At 42.9% G+C, this 27,852-nt stretch overlaps 1 protein-coding gene across 2 annotated transcripts in view; it reads right to left on the bottom strand.

Annotated features, from left to right (window-relative positions):
• bcas3 (BCAS3 microtubule associated cell migration factor) overlaps nt 1–27,852 on the bottom strand; it is a 323,492-nt gene that overhangs the window by 238,214 nt on the left and 57,426 nt on the right. For both annotated transcript variants that reach the window (XM_084020265.1, XM_084020266.1), the window contains exons 14-15: nt 19,763–19,896; nt 14,570–14,903 (exon numbers count right to left, since the gene is read on the bottom strand). In XM_084020265.1, the coding sequence (XP_083876391.1) occupies nt 14,570–14,903; nt 19,763–19,896 (468 nt within the window). The remainder of the gene's footprint in view (nt 1–14,569; nt 14,904–19,762; nt 19,897–27,852) is intronic.

Below are 27,852 nucleotides of genomic sequence, written 5' to 3'. Positions count from 1 at the left end.
CTGAGTGTAGATGCCAAAAGCTGTAGCGTGTAATAAAAACTGTGCAGCAGCTGATCAATTTGTTCAAGAGAACTGAACTTTTGCCAGAGTGTAATGTCTCTGCAACAGATCGTCATGAATCACTTAAACTGAACCTCCCGTCAGGGATTAACGTGTGTGCAGGGCGGTAATGACAGGGTTTCATAAACACACCAACAATAACAAGGACCAACGCAGCTTCATCACGCAGTGTCAAAACCGCCGGATCCGAGGGGGTCCAGCAGAAGTCTCAGCGGGAGGAGTTCACGTATGTGAACACGAACCTGATTCATTGAAACAATATAGTGATGAGATCTTTGCAGGTCAAAGACAGTGGAAACGGCTCGATGTGATCACGGTTACGCCGATCAAATGGCTAACAATGTGTTGGCTTACAGTGTTCATGTTGGGTCTATTGTTTTGTTTTCAGCACCAAGCTGTGACTTAGTCTATTGGCACAAACAACACAGGCTGTAGCCAAATAATGTGACTCTGTTTGACTCAAACATAGTCAGAGTTGATGTAATGAAGTCGGCCACAGTAAATGGTAAATGGACCTGCATTTATATAGCGCCTTTCTATCTAACTAGCTACTCAAGGCGCTTTACACTACATTCTGTCACTTTTACCCATTCACACACACATTCATGGTTCACTGATGGCAGGGGAGCCGCCTACACATCATCATCTTACTCATTCATACACATTCACACGTCGATGGCGCAGCATCGGCATGTAGACTGGAGGAGCCGGGATTCCAACCGGAGGACGACTCGCTCTGCCTCTGAGCCAAAACCTTTTAGCAAAACACTCTGAGTGAATTTTGTTTCATAAACAGTTACACGATGGATTTGCCTAAGGCTTTTAATTTGAAAAGTAAGAAGCAAAGGAGTGGATTAGAGCCCGACCGATAAAGGATTTTGAAGGCCGATACTGATACAAATGTTTGTTGATTTAAAAATCAGACATTCCGATATATAGGCTGATATGTTTTTTTTATTTTTACATTAACAGATTTCCCTAATATTAGTTATTTGTAGTTATTTATGAGTCTTCACTAAAATAATATGATAATGCAGTTTAAAAATAAACTTGTTTATTTTATTGTCACAACGGAACAGAGGAACATCAAAATATATGAAAGTTCTGATAAATAAAATGTATAAAAATACAAACTTAAGATATAAAACTTAAAGTCCTTTGAACAAAAACACAATAACAACAACAACCAAACAAAAAGTTACCAGTATTAAAAGACTTGGTAAGCTTCATAAATATAACTTCAAACAAGACTGGAGACAAATTATGTTAAGTTCTATAAGGGTGTTTCATCCGTTTTTATTTTATTTTTAAAATATTCATTTATTGGCCATTATAAATGCCGATACCGATAGTTTGGAAAATGCCTAATATCGGCCGATAATATCGGCTTGCCGATATATCGGTCAGGCTCTAGAGTGGATCTGGATGAATCGCAGGAAGAAAAACAAGGCCCAGAGTTGTAAAGGGCCATTGCTTTAAGGCAACGCTCAGATGCATTGTTTTTTTACCATAAGTCTATTATCTGTGTTAAAAATTAATATTATGTAATTATTAAAAAAAGGATAAAACATGTTTATATACATTTTAAAAAATATTGTTTTTATATTGAACACAAGTATTGAATTGGCACCAACATTAAAAAATGTCACCACGCTACTTTAATATTTCTTTGCCAACTGACCAACATGGGCGAAGCTGTATCAGTCCATCCCCACTTTCCACCGCTCGGTCCCCAGTGGTCCAAGTTTCCCAGACATGTTAGAGGAGGGAGGGATTAAAGCAGGGGAGAGGAAGAAGAATAAAGAGGATGGAGGGGGGTTCTACCATCCCAGTTCCCCAAAGTATCATTATTAAAACACTCACTTCCACAAGGGGAGGAAAAGAGAGGGAGCGAGAAAAAACAAGGGAGGAGAAGAGACAGAGATGAACGTGGGGAGGGCTAAAAAGGGTCGAACACAAAGGGGGAAGAAAAAAAAGAAGAAGGAGCGGGGATCCCCCACTGGACGGAGTAAAAACAAATTAAAAGAGCCCTTATAAAACACAGATGCTGCAAAGAAAATAAACTTCACAAGATTTACTGTTTTGCAAAGGAATCGGAAGACTGGTGGAAAAGCCATCACGTCTTCTCCTCCTCCTTTTTCCCCCCCCTCTTTCTCTCTCAGGTAACATTGCAGCGGAGAGATCTATCTCCCCCCTTCTCTTTGTACGCCAATCTCGCCTGTCTGCTATTTCCAGTTGAAGCTAAGAGTGGAGGTCAGGCCGGCCTGTGTGAAAATGGCTTCCTGCCCGGTCCCCCGCTCCCAAACCGCAAGCTAACAGGGAGGAGGTTTTTATTAACGGCCGAATTTGGGGAGAAAAAAAACATTTTTGAACGTCTTTGTATTTTCATTGACGTTTCTCATGTCAGGGAGCTTATAAAAACATACACTCTGCAACAGCAAAAATAAAATTAAAAATCCCCAGGATCAAATTTGAGAGCTGAAGGAGAAAAGAAATGTTCGGATGAAACGTTGCACTCAGACGAGGAAAAAACCACTGCAGCAGCACAGAAGCACAACATGCAAAAACACACACACACACACACACACACACACACACACACACACACACACACACACACACACACACACACACACACACACACACACACACACACACACACACACACACACACACACACACACAAACAGCCCCCTGAAATCAGATCTCCAAGTTTACAGCATGTCAGTATTTACAGGGCTTCATCAGACAGGACTGAGACACAGCAAGAAGAGCTGGGAGGGGTTCAGACAGCCCCACTGGATCAGATGACACACACACCCCCCAACAAGGTGTGTGTGTGTGTGTGTGTGTGTGTGTGTGTGTGTGTGTGTGTGTAGCCATCATCTGATTTGGGTCAAGGAGCTAGTACCTCACCGTAAAGAGGGACGGGTCCTGGCTAATGACTGGAGGTTTGGGAAAGCGAAACCAGAAAATCAGAATCAAACGTCGGACATGCGAAAAAAATAAAATCAGATTATGTCTTATGTCTCAACGTGGATGATGAAAGAAACAAAAAGTCGCAGTGATTGTTAGCAGAGGGATATATGACATTTACACTATTAAAAACGATAACAACTTGACGTCCCGTCTAATTCACGTGAATTCATTTTGTTATCTAATGTTTATGTTTCATTTTTTCCACTTTTACTTCTATAAGCACTGTAACAACTGCACATGTTCATACTGTCTGTACAGCATATATGAATGTATTAATTACACACTGATAATCCTCTTAATACCTGATACGTATAGCATATTAATATTGTCCCTTCTCATTTATTTCACATTCTATATCATTCTATATATTACCGACCTGCACTTTGTGCAACAGCAATAAGAAATTGAACTGGAAACTTTATTTTTTTTATTGGGTTTGTGCTTGGCACACTGTCAAAATAAATAGTTCATGTATCTCATTGAGGTAACGTTTGGGCCTTTGAAAGAAAAAAAGAGAAATATTTATTTGGAGCTCCTCCTTCACACCCTACAGTTATGTTAGTTAGTTAGCTGGACAACACAAGAAATTAATTGCACGTTACCTTTATAAAATATTTCCACAAAACAGATAGCCTACATTCAGTGTTGTGTGTATTATTATGTGAACACACACACACACACACACACACACACACACACACACACACACACACACACACACACACACACACACACACACAGAGAGGAGATTGGCTGCATCCGTCACTCTGTCTGGGTCTAAATGCTTCTCTTCTTGTAACCCAGTGGTCCAAAGTAGACGAGACAATAAGACAGACAGAGAGGAGATAATGAGACGTCCGGGCCGCTGTCACAGCCATCCTCTACTGATTTATGAGGTCAAACATTTTACTTCATCATCATAATAATACACTAAATGCTTAAATGCTTGAGTTTAGTTTACTTTAATGAGCTTGGTATTTTATTTTGTTTTATCACAGCAGCCCCCCCCCCCCGTCTTCTCTCATCTGCATTAATAATCAAACATCCCGCGTGATTTAAAACGACCTCGCTCTAATGCCGACGCTGCAGGAAATGTTGAGCTGCAGCAGAAGCACAGTTTGAATGGTGTGCAGAGAGAATGCAGCCGGGACCATTTGATGGGAACTGAGCCAGCAGAGTTTTGACAGCGTCCGAGTCGAAATGAACGGCGTGTCAGAAACAGTCAGACGTGACGGGAGCAAACAAGGAGTTGTGGGTAAAGAAGTATTCTTACTGACGTGGATGTTTTACTTTTTAAAAATGTGAAGTGTACTTGTGTGTGCCATGTTCGAATATTACTAGTCGATAACCTATTTTTATCGCAATATTACACTGATCCTTGAATTAAGAAAAACATTTTAGGCTTTAATTCAGATGATCTTGACCTTCTTTCAGATATTTGCATTACGTTAAATATGTGTGAGTGTGTTTTCATGTTGCTGTGTAGTAACACGTGACACACACTACCTAGAAACATGAATGACATGTTTAATTCTGAAGAATGGCATACCTAGTATTTTGTACATATGTATAAATACATACTATACACAGATCAGTCAGTGAATAATAAATAATATAAATTATTATAAATAATAAACATGATTGACAATTCATGAAATTAGGTAACTTGCTAAGTGACCTTGTTAAGCCCGACACTGGTGCAACACTTCTACTGGCTTCAGAAAAATCAAAAAACATAAAGTGAAAAGAACGAAACGCAAAAAAAAAAAAAAGATCCACACACTGCAACGGCCGGACATAAAGGTGGGATGTAAAACCTATTGATTCGGTGACAATAGAAGGCTTTGGCTTTTCAGAGCGTGTACTTTTCACATGGTAGGCAATAAGCTGGAAGCCACAAGTGCCTTCTGTGTGTAATGGCAAGCCAGCTTTATTTCTTTATCTCTACCTTGCAATTTTGCAAATCAAATAATGATGAGTGCAGTGGCGGGCACCCAGTGATAAGAGGGTTTAGTGGTTGTGGGGATTGAGTTATTAGGGTTCGTGTAAAAAAAGGACAGAGGTCTCTGGCGGAGCCCGAACGCCGGCCAAGATACATAATCCTCGCACTGTGTATTTTTGGTCGCTTTAAAAGCCCTAAAAGTACAGGGGAAGGCTAATTTTCAGAGTAAACAGCTTGTTCGATTGCAGTGTGGTTTTGCGCTGAGCTCTCCGTTTATTGACTCAAGCGGAAGCCGGGCTCCGGCTGCTCTGCCGACCACAGGGAGAAGCCTGCCGACGGAGCCTGCAACAAACACAAGCCGCTAACACTAGCTTACCTTTGATGGCACACAACTGTTAAATCAAATGTACTGAGCAATGTACAAAGCCTAATCCCCTCGACTGCATGGCAGGTTGACGGGGGAGAGAGAGAGAGAGAAAAATGCTTTTAAAAGAACATCTGCTCCTTTTAGAAAGCTATTTGTCGTTTTCCCTATTTCCTGCCGACGAACAATTAGGTTAAATTATTCAGATGTAGACAGAATGTGATGTTGGATTCTTTGCATCTAATAATATATGTTCATTGTGAGGGGAAAACAATGCTCAGGAAAAACAAAAAACGTTTTTTTTTTCATTTTAAAAGACAAATTTAAAGAAAATACATGTCTTCACTACCGCCACCGTATTTTAAAGAATAAGAAAAACAGGAAAGAAAACACCAAAAAGACAAAGATTACAGTCGTGGCCTCTACAGTCAACAGAAAACTGTTGTTCCTCTTTCAACAAAAACGACCTCTCCAAAGGAGGGCTGCGAGTTGTTTTAGCTGGAGGAAGTGACCATTCATTAAGAAAGCCAGAGAAATTACCGCGCTCTTTCCCTGTTGTTAGATTTGTATCAAAGCAAAACCCTTGCAGCACAACTCAAGCTTTTCAAGTCCTTTCCTCTGCGTTTGGAGGCCTGCCCGGCCTCCGCTCCTCCCTCTCCACACTGCTGGGAATCCTGACCACACAGTGCCACACGGAGGACAACGCCAGTACTGAAGCACAGGGCTGCCACCGAGCTTTAATGCACAATTCCATGGCTTTGGATGATCATATTTAAAAAACCCATACCACCCAAGATTATTATATCCTTCATGAATGTAAACCAGTACCGGTAAAGCTAAAATATGCTTCCCACTGAGATACAGAATTAAAATTATTACGAATAAAGAAAAGGGAGCAATGCTTGTATATTTTTGTGTGTGTACAGATGCATGTGAGATGTAGGACAGAGTCTAAAAATGTCTCTTATATGATATTTGCTGGATTAAGCTGAGGTGTATATATATATATATATATATATATATATATATATATATATATATGAAGAAAAACTTGCCTCTTTCTGCCATCTAAAAAATGTTTCTGTTTTTCCTCCAGAATGTCACATCAATGGCCTGCAAATATGTAATTTAAACATCAAGAAATATAACTTGAGCACAAGAAAAAAATTTTTTTTCTCTTTACAGATGTGTGAGGATGTAGAAATGATGGAATATATTGTCACACTACAGCTGGAAACTTAAATATACATTCCCCAGTTTGGCTGAAAACTATAATAACTTTGGGACATTTCTGGGTATATGATGTATGTTGTGAAACAACTTTATTTGATGGTTTATTCGAGATTTCAGAGAACTTGTTTTATATGCCACGTAGTTATTAAGTCATTGAATAGATGTGCTTGTTATGGCCTTACAACAGAAATTAAAATGTTGCTCTCTTCATTTTATTGTTTGCCAGCTTGAACACTCTTCACCACTATGTGTGAATGATGTGATGTGTTTTGGTAGGTTTATCACGATCGCACACGACTGCGCAACTCGGTAAACTGCAACAGAACTTCAATAAAAATATGGATGACAACAATACATCTGGTTGTATTTGGCCAATGTGAGGGAACGCTGACAATGAGAGAGAAACGGACATTTAAATGCTGTTATTTCACCCATGAATCGTTTCTCAAATCGCTGAAACATTCCCACTACATGGTCCATTTAGTAGCTTTTATCACATGATCTTCCTAAATGTGATTGTTTGACCACCCTCAAACGCCATGTTGGGGTTTCTACACAGTTTCTACACAGTTGCAGCACAGTGCCCACCGTGTTGTGGCTACACAGGTGAGTGGAGATGTCACAGCAGCTACGACGGGATGTCGAAGGAAGGAAAGAGGAAAAAAGGAAGAGCAATGGAAAATGTAATTAAAAAACATGACGAACTCGTGGCCCTGATGTGGCTTTACAGATGCTGGTTAGCTCAGTCTCAGTTGAATCCAAGGCAGACAGCTCATCACGATGACTGAAATCTGGACAAGTCACGTATCTCACTGATTCATGCTGTTTACACACTTTCCCGAAACGAACATGCGAACTTCCATCTGCTATCTGTGTGAAACACCGATTTCGACACACTCCGCCGTGCCGTACCCGCTGTTTAACTTACAGTACCTACGCTGTCAAAAACGGGGTCGCAGTGAGGTCGTGTACATACATGTCACACACCAGCAGTTATGAGGTAATGTTTCCTTGGCATCGACCTCAGCGGAGAGTCGCTGTTTTTCACCGCAGGATGATGACTGACGAAGGGGGAGCGCCGGCGGAGGAGGGAGGCGAGATAAAACAAAAGTCCAAACCCAAATAAGCAAGCCGTCAGCCTCTAATAGCAGAAAGGAAGTGTCCTTTTATCAACAAGTGAATTAACAGTTTCCCGTCACACCTTGTTTTTCGCCCTCCCCCCTTTCTCTGTGAACCAGCGCCAAGGCCCAGATGGCCCAGTGTTCGGACCACCGGGGCTTCTGCGTGGTGAGGAAACAAATCTGTTGTACTGACTCCTAGCCTCATGTTGATGTTTAATGAGTGGGAAGTGTATGACCAGAGCTTTGGATGTAGACGAAAGGCACCCATGCCTGTTAAAAAATGCACACCGAGTCCAGGCGGCAAACTCCGATTCTGTGACATGAAGCCAATGCTTTGTCACAGAAGTCTATGAGAAAATGATCCTACTTCTCACTTGATTTATTATCCGAGTTAACATCATAAATATTAGTAGTTTCAAGTCTTCTTCAATGCAGCTTGATGTTCATTTAGTCAATGATGGTCCATTTAGAGTCAAATAGACCATGAAGTAGGGGATGCTTTAGGGCGGGGCTACTGTATGAAGCTAACTTTGTTAACGGCTTCACACCAGAATTCAGATCCAGTGAGGTTGCTGCTCTGCTGCTGGTGTTCATCAGATCCACCCGTCGCTCCTCCACAATCCAAATATGGTCACTTCTGTTCACTGGTTGCAAAAATCCAAGATGGCAACAGACAAAATGCTTAAGTCGAGGCTTCAAAACCGTCGTCCACAAACCAACGGTACAGACCATGACCAAGTCATAACTGTCGAGAGAATGTGACAGAAAAAGGGAAAGCAGAGACATTTCAGGAATGTCCCTCTGGAAGTCAAAAAACTAACCCTGAATCATTCGATAGAAGCCCCATCTCCATCTACCACACTAAAATTCACCCCCTTTCACAAAGAATTATGATCACAGATCAAATGAAAAAAAGATTATTATGATCAAGTTGTTTTTTTGGAGAGGTTAAACCTGTTTGCAGCTCTCTGCTCTATTATACAGCACGTTGTGGTTAAAACATCTGAATAATAAAACTCTGCAGCGGCTGCCATGTGCCTGGTATAGCCTCAGCAACCTCTGCCCTGTGCAGAGAAACTGCACTCACTAATCAAGCCTTGTATGCGCCGGGCCGCAGACGAGCCGTGCTTTACAGTGTGGGACGGTCACATTACAGGTCATCATCTCGGATGACAATAAATCGATCGCACAGAGGAAAGGCTGCAGGGGGGGAGAAGGGGGTGCTGTACACGTAGGGACGCAAGGAGACGTAAATAGCCATTCCAGATTTTAACAGTGACAAGACGACGGCCAATTGCAGCCTCTATTTTTAGGCCTGCCGGTGGCCTGGGCTGGCAGCTTTGAGAAGGATGTGTACTTTTCTACAGTTCCTTCCCAAAAATCAACGCTGTCCTCGCTGGCGACAATCACAGAGCAGCTGTTGTGGCTAGGTGGCCCGGCCCCCGGCTTGCCTCACCCTGCTGCTGTTGCCAACATAAGAAAAACCGCCTTCACTGCCCCAAAATTCACACCCAGCATGCAAAAACAGGCGGAAATGAGACAACAAAGCAAATGTGACTCAATGGGCTTTTCATCCGGTGAAGATTGCGCAAATTATGGACTTTTTTTTATCAACGCTGGTGGCAGCGGTAGTGGTGGAGGGGGTTGGATTTCTAAATTTACATGTGGCAGGATGCCTCGGAGCCGATATCTTCAAAATGACAGACACACGGAGACCTACATGACCTTGGCCCACAGAGATCTCACTGCTGAACTGATAATGACCTGCGATAGGCCCTTTTTGGCACCATGTAAATACACGCTTGCTCTTGAGGGTGACGATCATCTTGTTTTGGTCAAAGAGCTTGTGTGACAAGTCTGATTTATCACTGACTTCATTCTCACACAAACTCCCACAGAAGCCCTCAAAATGCAGTGGCCAGTAAATACAATTTTGCACATAATATCTGCTGCTATGACCATTACATAAAAATGCAAGTAGGACCAGAAATCTAATAATATATATAAAAAAAGAAAAATAGGCAACTACTTTTGAACCTACTTTTTTATTTTTATATATATATATATATATATATATATATATATATATATATATATATATATATATATATATATATATATATATATATATATATATAGTTAAGTTATCTGCAGGGTGCATGCTTGAGTTTTATTTTGGTGGGGTAATTTAAAATAGTCCGGGAGCCACTCTTCTAGATTAAACATCATTCCCCCGTGTTTGTCAAATTATTTGCATTGTGGGTAAAAAAGGTGCAGGTGTTTTCAGAAACATGTGTGATGTGATCACAGGCTCCAAGCGCAGAAATACCCCACTTTCCAAAATAAGGTCGATGTAACGTGTTGAACTTCAGCAGAGCTAGACACGACGGCATGCGTGAGGTTGTAACGCTATACACAAAGTGGTCGACTTGTGAGTCACACAGTGAGGCGCTTTGTGTTTTTTATCAGAGGGTGAGCCGGCGTCCGTATGGTCTGGATTAACACCTTGATAAAAGCGGTGTGAAACCTGACTTCAATTTCCTGTGGACTACATTATACACCGTAAAATATCAGAGTTATGAAAACCTTCAATTTTCCTCTTAAGTGCCGAGTAGCGAGTTCATTGGACAGTATTTGAGAACTTTGTCTTTTACATTTCACCATAAAAAATGATTAGTTCTGTAGATAGTTTATCTTCTTCAAATGTACACACGCACACACACACACACACACATGTGCACACACTCAATAAGGTATCACTGTGAGGACTAATTGTTGACAGGTGGCTCTAATGTTCCCCTTTGAAACAAAAGTGTGATTTACGACTGTGCTCCCCGAGACCCCGGCTTTCAGCGCTGCTGCTACTACAAACTTATCTTTCTCTCCCTCCGTCTGTCTGCCGCACCTCCTCCTAGACCCCCCCCCCCCCCCCCCCCCCCGCCGCTCTATCTTTTTTCGTTTTTTCTCAATCGTACCTCATTACTTCGTTCGCTCACTTTCACCTCCTAGCCCACTTTGATGTTGCTGTCCCTCTTTGTCTCTCATCGCAGTGGAGCAGCGACTCTCCAAAGTCAGACATCCTTTTAATGTGTGATGGCCTATTTTTCACCGTGTGGAGGAATGTGTGTGTGTGTGTGTGTGTGTGTGTGTGTGTGTGTGTGTGTGTGTGTGTGTGTGTGTGTGTGTGTGTGTGTGTGTCTGTATTTTAGTCTAGTGGGTTACGGAGAGGTCTGGGTCTAGACAACGAAGGCAGGACGGAGAGAGGAAGCGAGGGCGCCATCTTTCAAGCGTGTGTGTGTGTGTGTGTGTGTGTGTAACGTCAGTGTGAGTTGTGGGGCAGGCAGATACCCTGACCTCATGCTCCCAGTATCTTCTGTCACCTGGAGACTGAATGAAACCACTGTGACATTTTTACACAGACAAATGCAGGATAATTCATCACATTGGCGTAAAAATATGGTAACGTCAGTTTGCGAAAGTGCCCGCAATGGCCTCCCAACATGGCAGATATTAAAGATATAGAACGCAATTTTCTAGAGACCGGAAGATTGAAATCAGACTATAACTCCAAGTCACGCAACTAGAGACCACCTCGCAATGCCATAACACCACCTCACACCTGTGATGCCAAATCGGGCGTGTCTGTGGGTGCCGGGGGGAGGTTCATCGCCACTTCCTACCCGACAGCAAGGTGGAGTTAATAATTAACCATTTAACCGCTAACGACGATAAGACTTTTGATCGTTTAATGCTATCAGCTCAGAGGAGCAGCTTGCCACTATAATGAAAACAGCTGGTCCACCTTGAAATGAACCTGGGCTTGACTTTGGCATTTCGGCCGTCACCATCTTGGATTTTGGCCTTCACGATCTGACGAATACAAGCAGCAGAGCGGCACCTCGAGTACCAATCTTACTGGATCTGGATCCATATGGATTCTGGTGTGAAGTCGTTAACAAAGTTAGCTTCATTATTCAAGGTCAACTTTACAGCTAAGTGTTAAAGTCATCATAGCAGCTTAGTACATTAGCAGCGTTTTAGCGTAGTAGTGAGGCCGTCGTAGTGACCTGTCAATCACAAAGTAGCCCCGCCGTAAAAGCTTAAAGTTTAAACTTCAGCATTGACTTCACTTTTCAGAACCGGAGGTTGGCAGTGGAATTTTCCATGAACACGTAAACGTCAATGTTGCAGTCGACCATGTTTATTTAATTGCAGGAGGCAAAAATCAAAATTACGAATATATTTTTTGTGAAGCCCAACTCTCATTTAACTCATGCTTTGAAAATGCTTCATCCGTAATTGTTACAGTATGTTGAATGGTGAGAGATCTGGTTTTAAAACACATGATTGTACTCTATTATGTAATGACCCGGTGGTCAGTTCTCAGTCATGTGGTTCTCTGAAGTGTTTGTCAAGGCCGTCGCCTCATCCTGGCTGCAGTACACCTGTCAAAGCTCAGGGATGTTCCTGGAAATCAGTGACGAATGACAACTATATTTTACACTGAGCAACACCTCTGGGGTCAAGCAGTGCAGCCCACACAAAGTGTGTGTTTGTCAGTGTATGTCGATGTCAACTAGGGACACACGGACAGTGTGAGCAGCCTGCAATGCTGTTTGACAAACAAGGTGGACAAGGTTGTGGCAGACAAATCACAGTCCCTGGAAAAGAGCTACCGAGATGACCAGTCACTGGAAAGACACACACACACACACACACACACACACACACACACACACACACACACACACACACACACACACACACACACACACACACACACACACACACACACACACACAGGACTCAAATTTGTCCGGCGGCTAATCTGGCATCCTGTTGGACCCATGATGTTAATATTTTCTGTGCTCATTTATGACTGTATGTTCAAGGATTTGTTGTTAACTGCTGACTCCTCACTCTTAATATTATTTAAGATTTGATTGTTCATTCAATCCTACATATGAAACATTGTACACACTATTTATCTGCTCAGACACAAAATTGCATGGCTCTATATGTGTGTTTTTCAGTAAGTGTGTGTGTGTGTGTGTGTGTGTGTGTGTGTGTGTGTGTGTGTGTGTGTGTGTGTGTGTGTGTGTGTGTGTGTGTGTGTGTGTGAGGTTCAATCTCAGTTGTGAAATGAAAGGTGGGGCGATTGCACCGGAAGGTTAAAATCTTGAGTTGGGATTGGCACCCGCCAGACCGGCCCTCACTCTTATATCCAGTTACTGCTGCCAGTTTGAAGTGAAAAAACGGCCGTCTCAGGCCGTGGTTACACTTGTCTTTTCAATAGAGCCTGATCGTGACGGGATTTTTGGGCAAAGCACCAATTCCGATATCATGGAGTAAAAAAGTTACCATATCGATATATCAGCCTATATTCATATTTATTTTATAAATGATATGTATATGAACAAATGAGGCTGTATGAGATTTTTCTTTTACTTCTATTCTAAAAGCAGAATTTTATCAGAAAGCATATCCTGATATATCTCAGTTGCCTGCCAAATTAATTGTCCTTTAAGATCATATTATGTTAAGCAAAAGAGCAAATACAGAAAACTTAAATAATGTATCATAAATAATATATTTTTTTTAATTTTTTTTCTTATTTCCTCTCCTCCCTTTGCGCTCCTCAGGAGAGGAACTCCTATGTTGGGGGAAGATGATGGAGACCTGGATTGTGCCCACATGCTGTCCAGAATGTCCTCACTAATATCCCAACTCAATGTGAGTCATCGCATGTGGTCTTGCTGATTCCAATGCAAGCATGATACAATCTTGGAGCGCACGACAGTTAATGTGTTCCGGCATGATTGGATGACAAAAGTTAAATTGAAAAGACAAGTGTAACCACAGCGTAAGACAACGTAAGCCATTAATTCACTTCAAACCAGGCAGCAACCTCCAGTTCTGAAAAGTAAAGCCAAAGCTGATGTGCCTTAAACTTGCATTCTCTCTACTGGCCATCAGGGGGTCTATTGATTTATTACCTCAGTAAAACATTGTAAACATGAGTTTATGGTCTAAATATATAGTTTCAAGTCTTCTTTATTACAGCATGATGTTCATTTCGTCAATTATGGTCCATTTAGAGTCAAATAGACCATAAAGTGGGGGATGCTTTAGGGCGGGGCTACCTTATGATTGACAGGTGGCTACCAATATAATTAGCTACTAAGATGACTTGAACGGGTTGTAAATTTGACCTTAAATTATGAAGCTAACTTTGTTAACATCTTCACACCAGAATCCAGATGGAACCAGATCCAGTAAGGTGGCAGCTCTGCTGCTTGTGTTCATCAGATCCACCAGTCATCGACCCAAATAAGGTCTCCTCCTTACACTGGTTGAAAAATTCCAAGATGGGGACTACCGCAATCTAAGAGAGTGACGGGCAAAATGCCAAACTCAAGGCTTCAAAACTGTAGTCCACCGAGTATTTGTGAGCTTGTTAAGAAGTTTTTCCGCTCCCTGTGGCCAAAACTGATCCAATCATCTGTAGATTATTGAATTAAAAAATACACTTTTTTTCGCCAATGTGTATTATTGATCAGTGACGTGATTGGAAGATTGAGGTCAATTGGTCAGTCATATAAATCAACAATTTGGATGATTAAAATATCTATCAAGCACAAATGCCAATAAATCTATGACAAAAGCTTAGGGGTAGTACTGTGTGACAGATACTGTGATGACCATTATTTATCAGTCATTAATCAATTTATTAGACAAAAATCAAAACTGACACGACCCGGTGAACTCTAGATAACCTCCCGCATGCCGCCATGCAGCAAATGCTCACTGAGATAACAAAACAGGCAACAACATCGGCAAACCCTTCACTTCTCCCTGCAAGCTGCTCACCGTGCAGTGGAGACCCCGAGGGGCTGCTGGACAGGCCAGGTATGGGGCTGCAGCGGCCCCCGATGCCTCCTCCTCCACCCAGGATGCAGCCACCTCCTCCGATGCCGCCTCCCGCTCCTCCTCCTAACGCCGCCACCCGGTTCAGCTCCTGTTCGATCTCCTCCAGGCCAGCGCTCTTTTGGAAGCGAGACATCCGGTTGACCACACGTGGAGACATGTGCGTGCGGGCACACGGTGCACCGCCGTAGGGGTTGATGGGAAATACATGGGTGGTGCCACGCAGGGTGCTGATGGCTAACCAGCGACTGTCCTGGCTGAAACACATGTCCTGGACCTGGACAGAGACAGGACAAGGAGGGAAAGGGGACAAGTAAAGAGGTCAGGGGAGAGTAGGAGGATGAAGTACAACATGTACAAAACAGATGAAGGATAAATTGACTTCGACTGAAATAACAATAATACATTTCCATTCACTGTGCTCATGGTGGAGTCTTGAATTGCTCAAACAAACAACAAATAATCTCATAAATGGGTGGTCAGGGTCATCAAAATGTATCCATATTGTGAAATATATTTTCATGTTTGCAACAAATAAAATGTGAAGCAGCTGATGTAGCTATCCAACTGTGTTGTGTCTGAAGAAATAAATATGTAAAGCTAGGACTGGTAATCTTTACATCCGTAGATGGTCAACCACTCAATCGTCATAACATCCTGACAGCAATCAATCAATCTAATGCTGACAAAAGAAAGAAAAAAGATAATTCAGCTTGAACGAAATGATTAGACAGGCTACGTGTCTCTCTACCCGCCAACCTGTGCACACTCTGCCAGTGCATAGGCTGAGTTAAGGGAAATGTCCAACTACCTTTGTACCATTGCAATATGGGAGATATCAGAGATATCAGATGATCATTGTTCAGTTTTCTCTCCTCATAGAGCTCCCTTCCAAGCGAAACGCCACTGGATGACACTAGATGATGCTGGATGACGTGTTTTGCATTATCTGGCAGACATGGAGGGAGGTCGAACATTGTTTGTTGGTACATACAACTGGTTTTCATGTGCCACAGACAGTTGCTCTCTCCGCCTCCTTTCTGATAGATTCTTCTCTAGTTTTGTGTCTTTCTCTCTTTGTGTAGCATGAGCTGGTACCTGCAGGACAATCAGGTTCACAGGTAGTCCAGCTCCTCCAGCATCCACATTCATCTCTGTCTCCCAGCACAGTCTCAAGAACATGGAGGAGATACCAGGAGACCGGCTCTTACACCAGCTGGATATGAACCCAGCAGCAGGACCAGTATCTGCTCCCTTTTATGAGGAGGAAGAGGGGGAGGACTGCCAGAGCCCTACAACACGACCTCCAGCAGGCTACTGGTGTTCATGTTTCTGACCAAACTGTCAGAAACTGAGGCATGAGGTCCGAACATCCTCTAAAAGGACCTGGTCTCACAGCCCAGCAAAGTGCAGCTTGATTGGCATTCACCAACAGTACCCTGACTGCTGTCAATACACACTATTGAGTCACACTATGATTAACCGTGATCCAGTTGGATCCAGCCCTCAATCCACTGACCGTTACATCGTTTTATTATACAATGTACATCAGTAAATATGTTCTACTTGTAACCATCCTTGGACCACCATTTACATAGAGTATGCTCACTAAGTCCTAGATTTTTGGTCCAGGTTTGGTTCCAGCAGCTCCAGCTAGTTCTCTAAAATGCTGTTTACTGAATGGTAAGGCTTAAAATAGGCTAGCTCCAGTCTGCAATCTGCATGAAGAACTATGTTTCACACTCCAGTCTGCCAGAAGATTGCTACACAGATAAACAAACCCGTTTGAGGTGACAATGATCAAGAAGAGAGGATTAGAAAATGACTTTTGGCAAAGGTGATAATGTGATATGAGCTTGTTTGCTGTTGAAATAAAGCACTAAAGAGTTGGTGGCAGTCTTTGTTACGCCTCTTCCTCAAACAGTGACTGACTCAGGCAGCAGACATGTGAGGAGATAGGATCTCCCTGAGCATGTCAGACATGCAGGAAACCAGACAGATGGGCTGCAAGAGACAATATAAGTAACAGAGTGTGGGAGAGAGAAAATGAAAAGACAAAGGTGTGATGAGGTGACATTGTGCTGAAATAACATCTATCATCTCATGTACTGGGGGGGAGAGGCTGGAGAAAGTGGACGGGATGGAATGAAAGGGTCCAGGAGAAAGTCACTAGAAGGAATGTCAGCAAGTAAGTCGGCCAATCAGAGAGACAGCTCTGTACCTCCAGGCATCTCTAATCTTTTGCCAGGTCAGACGAGGTAATTGTACCCAGCAATGACAGTTAATGGGGCATCCTCTGCATACCATACGGTTACTTCACCTCACAAAGATGAGTGAAAGAGGAGGGCTGACCTCTGCCTGGTGAGATGAGAAAGGGCTACTTTGTGTGTGCCGTAATTGGTCGTAATAGACCTGTCAAGGCTCCAACTGTAAATGGGTGCATGGACTTTACTGTCAAACCCTTTTTATCGAGCCGGGGATTACCTGAAGGGTGGCCGTGACAACCACGCAGATACCAAACAAATGTTATCTTAAAAGAGGTGGAATGCAACTGTATTCAGTCACTTGTGCTGCTGTGGAGGTTGTACATTCCGGAGAGGCTGGAAAGCTCTCTTAATGCTTCGGACTGTTCTTCTTTTTTTTTTTAAATCAGTGAAACAGATTAGGTAGTTCACCTGAGAGGAACTCTGAAGGAATGACAAGCATGAGACAAAGATGGACAGAGGGATAAGACTGAAGACAAGCTTACGCCTGAACAGAACTGTGTGTCTCTGCATTAGAAAGGAAACGTAAAGGACTGGCAATATGCAAGGCCAGAGCAAGAACACAAAACAAAGCCTCTGTTGCTGCATTTGCGTTCTTCGACAGTTTGGTAAACAGACTGCTGTCTTTTCAGCATCGTTTTCAGCTCCTTTACCTTCATTGTTCAAAGATGGCTACTGGAAAATCCCATGAAAAGTTGCTTTAACTTTGGTGAAGCAGTGCTGGACGCTACATCTTTTGCTGGCCACCACAAATGTGTCAACCCTGCAGCACTTTGAGCCACTCTGGAGCGGGTACTAGGGATACAAGATTGTATTGCGGATCAGGATTAAAAACGCATTAAGTTGATCATGGTGAATTTCCATTATCTAGATAATTCTGAAAGTCATCATTAGTGACCAAAAAGTTGCCATTTAATTTATCATGGCCAAAATCCAAGATGGTCTCAGCTAAAATGCCAAAGTCAAGGCTTCGAAACCGTAGCCCACAAGTCCAAATGTCAAAGTGTCCTTCGGCAAGACACTGAACCCCATACTGCCCCCTAAATGCTGTGCTATGAGGATGTACATGAATGAGATCAGATGTTCACAGACAGGTGGCACCTTGTGTGGCAGCCTCTGCCATCAGCGTCATATCAGCATGAATGTGTTTGAATGGGTGAATGTTGGCGTGTACTATAGAGCTATTTGAGTGGAAGGCACTATATAAATGCAGGTCCATCCTTGAAGCATTTGGCGTACACATGTTCACATGTTCTTAGCGTTCTCGAGACAAATATATACATGATTAATTGAAATTTACATGAAGTTGAAGAAATCTGTGCAGCAGCCCGGTTACTTAAGTGCATGTTAACACACGGTCTCCATATCGCAGTGACGGAGTGCCACCCCTGTAACCCCAGTGACTAGCGCTCTCTGGTTTGCCCCGTGGCTCCGCTCCCATCTACATTCTGGTCCTCCTTCAGTCCCTTACATCTGTTATCAGCTGCAGGTCTGTTTACCTGGCCTCGGGTCACTGACAGCCAGCCACATGTTTGGCTGCTGGAGACAGATAAGGCGTCTCTCCACCCACCTAACTGAAGACTTTATCACTCTCCGGTGCGTGGGTGTGTGTGTGAGTGTGTGCTGATAACCCCTGGCCCAGGCACTAGGCCGAGGCCGGCTCTCAGTGTTTACAACGGGCCGGATCAAAGCAGGCTCAGTGTGCAGCCGGTCAGCGGACCTGCCGTTTGGTCATACATTAACGATGGGCGGGCGGTGAGAATGTGTGTGTGAGATGGTGTGTTTTCCCAGTCGATAATCCTGAACCGAACAAGGCCTGAAGTAGTTTTGTTGAGTAAGCACTTCTAACTTGCACTGCAAAGTCTCCCCTCGTCATGCCAGAGGACATACAGCAAACACTGAAAACAGATCTTAACTTGGAAGGTGACGACTGCATTTATCTTCAAACGCTACAGTGGAGAAGTGGCATGTAAAAAAAGAAAAAAACACTCTCCGTTTATTAGATTTTGCCAAGGAAGAGAATGGAGGGAGTGAGAGGGAAAAGATTGGAACATGTAATGATTTGTTCTTGTATTTTTGGGGAAATGGTGGTTGAATGTTTTTCTAAACTCGTCATGGCTGATTTCTCCCACAAATTGTCTCTGTTTTAAGTGTGTGTGTGTGTGTGTGTGTGTGTGTGTGTGTGTGTGTGTGGTTTGTAAGGAAATGAATCTAGGCCCCAAGAAAAACACTGCATTGGGAGAGTAGAGAGAAAGATCTTTGGATCTTCTACTACTGACAGGAAATAAGGCACCCGTTGGCGATAAATCCCTCTTTAGATAAACACGCTTGCTCAATGTCAACTTCTACACACCTGATTCAATTAGGTGTCAGGGAAACATCTAGCAGTACTGGAGAGTGCTGTGTGTGTGTGTGTGTGTGTGTGTGTGTGTGGATGCTATTCAACTAACCAGACCAGAGAAGCTTTGCTTGGATCTAAATCAACTAAATCGAAGCCATTTGCCTGCGGGTCCATTCTCTCTGGTTGATAATGTTCCAATGATGAAGTACTGTCTCTCCGACAGTGTTACAATAGCAGCACATGGTGGATTAAAGTCTTGTTGTCTGCTAATAATCAGAATGCTGTTGACCAGATTCAAAACAAGAAAAGGGCGTTATTTGCTCGACACTTAAAATGATATGCAACCCAGGTTGTATTCATTTTTCTGTTTTTGACTTCAATGTCAAAGTGTGAACACAGCAACAAATCTGACACATTATCGTCAACAATAACAACTTATTTGGAAGTGAAACTACAGTCAACGACTTGAAGTTCAAACAGAGCTACTTCAAGTCATTGATTGTAGTGTGCATGTGTGTGGGTGCCTCAGACCTTGGCCTCGGTCTCCCCACGGTGCAGGGTGTAAAGATGGTGAACGGCGCTCTGTGACGACGACCACGGGTGGGTGAGAACCTGGAAGACGTGGAAATCGTGGCCCAGAGTGTCAGCAGTCACCAGCAGCATTCCTACAAGACACACAGATACAGTCGTCAACATGAGGAATCACTCCTGCAGCTAGCTCCAACATAAACTGGTCGTCATCATCATCATCATCATTATCATCATCATCATCATCATCATCATCATCATCATCATCATCATCACAACTTGTTTCACTGTGCTTTGAATCTAGAGGATAGTACACGTAGTCGTTTACTAATTTGTAATATATATACTGTAAATAAATCACAAAATCATCAGAGACGAAAGAAACATCCTAAGTTAACTTTGAGTTGTTCTCCTTTCAACGTCTGTAATTGTTTTGCCCATTTCAACACCCTGCGTTGCCAGATATGAAATAAAGTGTGAACTTATGTGCGAAATATGAAACGACACAGCGTGCTGCGGTCATGAAAGCAAGCAAACAGACTGGATCAAAATGGATGACGTTGAATCCTACCTGACCTAAAAAGCGTCGCTATTTTTCTACAAAGCTACTTGAAATAGCGGGCGTGCATTCGGAGGTTGGAGGCAGCTTAGAGCCCAGATCGGCTGCTGACTCATTTTCCCCTGAACAAGCAAGGACTGAGCTTTAGCTGAGGTTAGCCAATCGTAACTAATGTATCACAAGCAATGTGTATTTTAATTGTCCTTTAAGTGTCCTTGCATTAAGTTATTATAGAGTCCACGAATGTTTGAGACACCCGTAGACATTTTCATGCTAACAGAACCAATCACACCGGGATCATGATGGAGCCAAAGCTTTGTACTATGTTGGTAACCAGAGTGACAGAAATATGCAAGTTTGACTCTAAATTGGCTAAAATTAAAGTGTGACTACTCTATAAAGTTACATTGAACAGATAAAAACGTCCACATTACTCATGTCCACCTTAGCTATTTATCGTATCTAATAGAAACCATATACCCGTTTTGTGCCAAATCAATGAATGTGTTCAAATTGTGCTCGTCCTACAATTGTGATGGTTCGGTTTCCTCAGCGTGACAAGATATATGTTCTTTGGATCTGGGGAGGAGACCATTTTTCCCCCATTATTTAGAATTTGGCCTGCAGTGTGCATTTTAAACAGGAGCCATCAGTGTTACATTCATTCCTTTAAAGCCACCATCTTGAGTACAAATGTCTATTCCTCTACATGCTGGTACCTTTTTTTAGTAATTATATTCTTGTTTGTATTAAGATGTTATGGTAAAGTCTACTGCAATTACAGATTATCACCTTACCTTTTGTCTAATTCTGGGAGTAATTAGCTGTGTCCCTGATTAATAACTTTGAGAATTAATAATAGGCACTGCTATTGCTGCAATGACCACAGCCAATTGATAAAAAAGTGTTTTCAAATTACAATAAAAACAGAACTTTTTTTCTCTTATAGATGACCCTTGACCTATCAAGTTAAACTCAAACTGGGTCTTGGAAACTACAAATGCATAACAGAAAGCCTTTGAAAACAGTTAGTTTGAAAGATGTCATGCTTGGACGTCTTGAATTGAATTATGGGAAATGCCGGAAAGGAGGTGATTTTAGGCCATGACTCATTTTAGGGACTAAACACCAGGATGTCTTTGCCTCAGATATGGTTGTGAGACATCAAACTCAAATGGCATACGAAATCGCCGGAGAAAAATCATATTAAATAAAGACTATTTTAGATTGTATAACATTTTGATTTTATTACGTAGAGCTTGGAGAAAACAAAAAACCTCCGCCTTTATATGCCTGTCAAAGTTGACCAACTATATGAAACTGTGCCAGTGTGTTTAACGGCGTCACTGGTACAATGGTAAACTGATCTGAAGTCAGGCCAACCAAAATATTTATACTGCATTCACTCCGGCGGCTCACACGACGGGAGCTGACGGGACCAACCGTGCGGGACACATGCTACACGGCATGACAGAATTACTGTGCATTAAAAACAAACACAGCGGCCCGTTAAAACAAAGCCAGCTATTGTTTGCCGATGTCATAAAACGCAGCCTTTTCCTCGCATGATAACCCGGTCTGGTTAAAACCAGGGCTTGAGTCGTGTGCTTCCTCGAGGACGGACAAGATGATGAGTCTGTAAAAGAGAACGCGTATGCATTGGTACGTCCATGTACGGTCATGGTCTGTGGTGGTGTGTGCACACTGAGATTCACCCCGACAGTGTAACCCCCACTGACAGGCCCATTCATTTGGTGCCGTTTTATTTGAAGCTCATCAAACTCCAGAAATTATAGGCCCTCACCATAAACAACATGCTCAACAAACCACACCAGAACAAACCTAGATCTAAACTGGTTCGGTTAGGGAAAACGCTGCGCTGCTTTTCAAGCGCGACCCAAAAACCCATCCCAGAAGCCTTTTGAATCGCTGCAAACAAAACCCCCAGTTTGGGCAGCAGCTCAAAATGTTGGAAGCACATCACTGATACAGAGTGTAAGAATTTAAAAAAAAAAATAAAAATAGGTCCAAACCTCTGTCTTTTAGACGACTCCCAGACAAAAATGATATTAAAGCAATTAGTCATTTTCCTCTGAGTTTTTTCTCCGTGGAATCTTTCATGTGAAGGCGGCAGTGGGTTTTAATTAGTGGCCGGGCGTTATTGGGTGGCATGTCAAATGTGAAAAGAGGAGGCTGGAATGGCATGAGATTAAAAGGATTGTGCAACACGTGCGAGGAAGATGGAAAACTCTCCCTCTCTGGAAAAAAGAAAGAAAAAACGGAATTTTGCACATTCATTCGGAGTTGAAAGATTTATTTTTTTAAAGACTCGTGTATGACTGAAGAACGGTTATATTTAAAGATGATGAAGAGGTGGAATGAAGGAGGCGCAGAGCGGCTCGGCGATGGGGTCATGCAGATTATCATAGGTGGAGGGAGGAAAGTGCGAGACGAGCCAAGTGAAGTGTGCATTAAGACAGTGGTTAGCTATTCATGCTGTATCAGAGCAACCAGAAAGCCAGAGAGAGCTAAGGCCCAGGGCCTGTAAACTCTTGAAAACCCACGCCCCAAACGAGGTGCCAAGCCACAAGAAGCATTTGCGTCAACTGGGAATACAGAGAAAAAAGGGACGGGGCCCTTCTAATTATAGAGTCTGGAAACGGAAGCGCAGGGTGATTAGGAGTTGAGGCGCTGCGGTCTGTTTATCTGGGAGCTTCCTCTCGCTCTCGAACCCTCTCTCCCCCACACTCCACTCTTTCTTTCTTTCTTCCTCCTCTCTCTGTTTCGGTCGGGCCCCGCCCACCCAGCGGCTGGAGAGTCTGGTCCCTGGGTTTCTGACAGATGAGACTTGGCCACGGCGTTCTGGCAGGGGCCGGCGTTTTCTCTTGTGCTGATGGTAGAGTCTGGGCTCCAAAAAAGTAACAGCTCAGAAAAAAAACTGGAGAGCCTTGTGAGCGCGAGTGCCCGAGGACTGGGGCTTTTGTGGCCTTGTTGAAATACAGAGGCCCTCGCCGAGAGGCGTCAGTCGGTTAGCCCGCAGGATGGCCAAATTAAAAAGTAGCAGAGCCGCTCGGCGAGTGAAAAGAGAGGGTTTCAGGGAAACCAGAGGCTGGCCGGAGCAGGGTTTGACACGTCCTATTTATAACACCTCGTCCCAGGGGTTACAGTGTTATTTACGATGTTTTAGTACCAAAATCGCTGGCACACGCACTTAGACATGCGCTAAACTGGAAGGGATGACCTCTAATTTGCCATGTGTGCGAGACATGTGTCCGTATGAGACATGAGGGAAGTGATATAATCATTTCCATAAATATCTGCTTTTGCTTTCTGTTTTTTTTTTGTTCCCCCCTCCAAAAAAAAACAAAAAACTTTTTGTTTTGTTTTGCTGCAGGCTTTACTGTCCCATCTCTGACCATCCAAACAGAAAACATCTGCTCAATCCCATTAATAGGGGGAGGATGTTTCATTTACAAAGTGGTCGGGCTAGCTTTTTTCTTGACAAAGGCAGATGGGACGGGGAAGTGGGAGCGAAAGAGATCGAGCAAGAGAGAGAGAGAAAGAGAGAGAGAGGCAAGGGGAAAAAATGGGGAGAGCAACAAAGAGGGCGGTGATTTCCCTACTTGGCAACACAAAAGGCCACAACAAAACTAGTCCACTTTTTAATTAACAACACTAGGCTCAAAAAAGCTTTGAAAATCAGGAAAATCTCAAATTATAACCATGTGGAAGACATAAAGCTTACAAGATGGAGTACTTGGGGGACTTACTGTTACCAGGATGCATAAACTTCAGAGCAAATGAGCCCAACGCACAAATGAAAGAGTGTCCATCGTAAGACGAACCTTTGTCTTCAGAGCTGCCAATTTGACTCTTTGTGACTGTGTACACACATGCCGGGCATATACAACAGAGATCCACTCCGTATTCATTCTTGATCATTTATTGACCCACATTCCTCCCACCATCAACCCTCTACTATCCGCCAATCAGCCTGTTAAGGTTGTGTGCCAGGTTTGTTCTTCAAATAATAAAATATAATATAAAATATCATGCTGGTAAGTAAGGAAAAGGCAACTTTTCTCTTCTTAACCAGTGCAAGTCCGGATACTTGCTACCATGCTAAATGAAGAAGCGAGGAAAGCGCCATCGTAATCCTCTCACCACCACAGCACCACACTAATATACGAGCAGTTTTATTTCCACTGGCCAACGGGGTAGGCATTAGGGTTAGTCAGATACCAACAAGCCAAAGACAACCACCTCTAATATAATCGAGGCTGCAGTCAGAATAATTACATATTTGTTGAAATTAGCGACACAAGGCGGTTTTACTTTTAACTGAACATTTAAGTGGAGTCTATCCAAGTTTGCATGTTACAGTTTCTGAGTTCTTATTAACAGTTGCATTGTCGGTAACCACATATTGGCCAAAATACATTTTTTGACATAGAGTGGATACCTCAAATCAGGGGTAGTGATTTCCTGTCGGTGGAAAGAAACTATGGAATGATCCTCTTTTCTGGAAGAAAAGCATCCGCCGGGCCCTGGGGAGCTCTTCAACCGCTTGGCGCAATGGCTCTTTCAAATGTTCCTATGACAACAATATCTTGACAAAATATCACCACTCTAAACCCTGTTGTTTGATAGATTGCTCACTTTAATTTCTATTTGCATTAGAATCTATTTGTTGGAGGATGAGGATGCCGCTTCATCCGCCGATTCGTACGCCGATGCACCGCAGTAAATGTGCAACACTCACTGGCAGCCTTCAGCGTCCGCGGGCCAAACTGCTCCAACAAAGGGGCTTTTCGGTCTTTGTTATAATTATATGAGTTTCCGTCCGAAAGACAGGCCAAAGCAAGCTTCTCCTCCATTTTCTACAAGGACATCAGCAGTGCTTTTCTGAAAAGATTTGATATTTTCAACTTGAAGCGTTCGGAGTGGCTCTTCTGGAGGCGGCCGCATGCTGCTGCTTCTGCTCCCTGCTGCTTACGCTCTCTGCTGCTTACGCTCTCTGCTCAATGGGAACAGCTAAATAAAGACACTGGCGCTCAGAAAAAGGCTTTATGAGTAAGAAATAATCCAATTAATGACCTAGTCACTCTACTACTCACTGTCTGCTTATCTCTCGCAAAATCATTAAATTTATCAGTTAAGCTGAAGGTTTCTATAAACAACACTTGAACAACCAATCAATGATGAATCACATAGAAGTTGTGCTGTGCTGTCCTGTTGTTAGGCAGGTTGTGATTCGCTGTCACTGCTGATTGTGACAAAGTGAAAAAGTTTAGAGCTTTCCATGCAATCGACTAGCTATCACAAATTTGGCAGAAGCCAAAAGATCTTTGGCTTTCATTCAGACTGAGAGAGACATTTGAAGTTTGTCTGGCTTATCTGCAAGGTGAGCATGGCCTTACTAAAGAAGGGCGATTTGCAGCGTTCTCAGTATTACAGGTCAGAATTCTCTCAAATCACAAAACCTCATCCAGTCTTCGTTCGACTGAGGAAGTAAAGGACACAGGCAGGAGAAGAGGCCTGGAAGGAACACGGGGATGGAGGGAGTGTACAGCCCGCAATGAAAACAATACAAGAAAAGAGGGCCAAAGGTGCTTACGGTTCATTTGATGTACAGCAGGCTGAAACCAATGGTTGTGTTTTTCTACGCGCTTCATAGGCAGACCACCTGTAAGCACTTAGATATTAATAGATATGAAAAAAGGTGTGTGTGGCTAACCTAGCTGAGAGGCCACCAGTTTGACATTAGTATGCTGGAATGCCAGCTCTTTTTAACAGGGCAGAACTCGCCGGGCTTTAAAGTCGAGCCGACACACAAGGGATCGGCACCGTAGCGGCCGAGTTCACAAAGCGTGACTGTTGTGTAGGCAGAGCTCCAGGCTTGTTCTTTCATCACCTTAAGTGGAAAACACACTACTTAAGTCTCTTTTTTATGGAGCATTTACATATTTGCACACTTCCTGCTGGATTACTTTAAAACAGGAGAGAGGTTTTTATTTAGCCGTGTTCCAGAAGGCCGACCGATGGGTCGAACACGGCACGAACACGCTGCACGAGGAGGTGAAAACGTGAAGGAAGCCTCTGTTCTTACTTCACCTGCAGAGGTTTGAGAGCCACAACAGCAATTTACTGCCTCTAATCCAAATTCCCAGTCATTCCTAATACTTTTGCTTTGTTTTCTCTCTGCGGTTTTCCAACACGGGACAAACATGTTCTCACAGTGGCTTAGAAAGAACTTTAACACCAGGCCTCTTTTGATGCCATGTTTAAAATGCCCCGAAACAAATTGCTCCTGTCCACAATCTCCTGATTAGAGAATGTGGGACTGTGATCAACACTTAATCCCCTTTCTGAACAAACATGCAGACAGTGAGGCTGGCGAGGTAAGCCCCTTGCATTTACATGGTCTCTTAAACTTTTCAGAGGACTGCGGACGGTTCCGTTAATGAATGAAATCCCTTTAAACATTCACAGCCACATAGGTAAGATTTCACAGTGCTTCGGTTGTCCGTTGCTTTAATGGGGGGAGGGGGGGGGGGGGGGGTGTAGGGGAGCTGTGCGTGACAAGGAGACAACAAGGGTGGGATAGCAGGGATGTTACGCTGCTTTCATTTAGGGCAGGCCACAACCCCCTTGTGGACAAGAGTGGAAAACCATTGTGGCTTTAACAATTGCATCTATTTTCTCGAATGATATGCCAGTAAGAACTGCAAGACATTATAGTTTGTCTGCAACACATTTAAGATTCGATCCATTTTTTTTCCCAAAGAGAATTGTTGAGTACTTTTTAAGCCGATTAAGACCTAACTGGGTGTGTAAACTGACTTGTGCTTTTGTTTAACTTTTGTTGTGTTACGTTTGAATCTAACTAGCATGCAATCACGGTTATATGCTTCTAAGTCAATACCACATAGTTACTACAAAGTAGTCGTAGTATAGTACAGAGTACTGTAAGAACTACAACATTTAGATATTGGAATACTGAATGTGCAGTAAAAAGCCATGTCTCTAATAATAGCCGGGGCCGTGGATGGCGGCTAAAGACCGGCCCCCAAATACAGACTGTGGTGGTTAGCCACATGTATCAATGACAAGATCCTCAAAAAAACGTTTGCATTTCTCAAACATTAACAGGCAATTATAAAAGAAGATTATGCAGTGAAATTGTACTCCAAATCTGTTAATAACAATATTTATCAAACAGAGGGAAATAATGGCCTCTCTACTGTTTCCAATAAAAGCTTGATATCCGTTGCAGCAGGGATACATAAAGGAACACTATTTGTCATCTTTCTACTGTAACACTCTATTTCAGTTTTATAGTTTGTTCTATTAGACCGAATGGAATCCAGCGAAAAACTATTCCATTATTGCTAGCTATCTGTCTGAGAGTGGAATGTTAGATGCGGATAGAAAAGTAGGAGTAGTAGTAAAAAGGCTAAAAATCAGTGACAACCCCACCTACAAAGAATTACAAACTTCTCTGTCCATTTGCCGTACGCATGAGATGCAATGA

The sequence above is a fragment of the Eutrigla gurnardus genome (genome assembly GCF_963514095.1).
Source record: "Eutrigla gurnardus genome assembly, chromosome: 10".
Lineage (NCBI taxonomy): Eukaryota > Metazoa > Chordata > Actinopteri > Perciformes > Triglidae > Eutrigla > Eutrigla gurnardus.
This window is presented reverse-complemented; position numbering and strand designations above follow the sequence as displayed.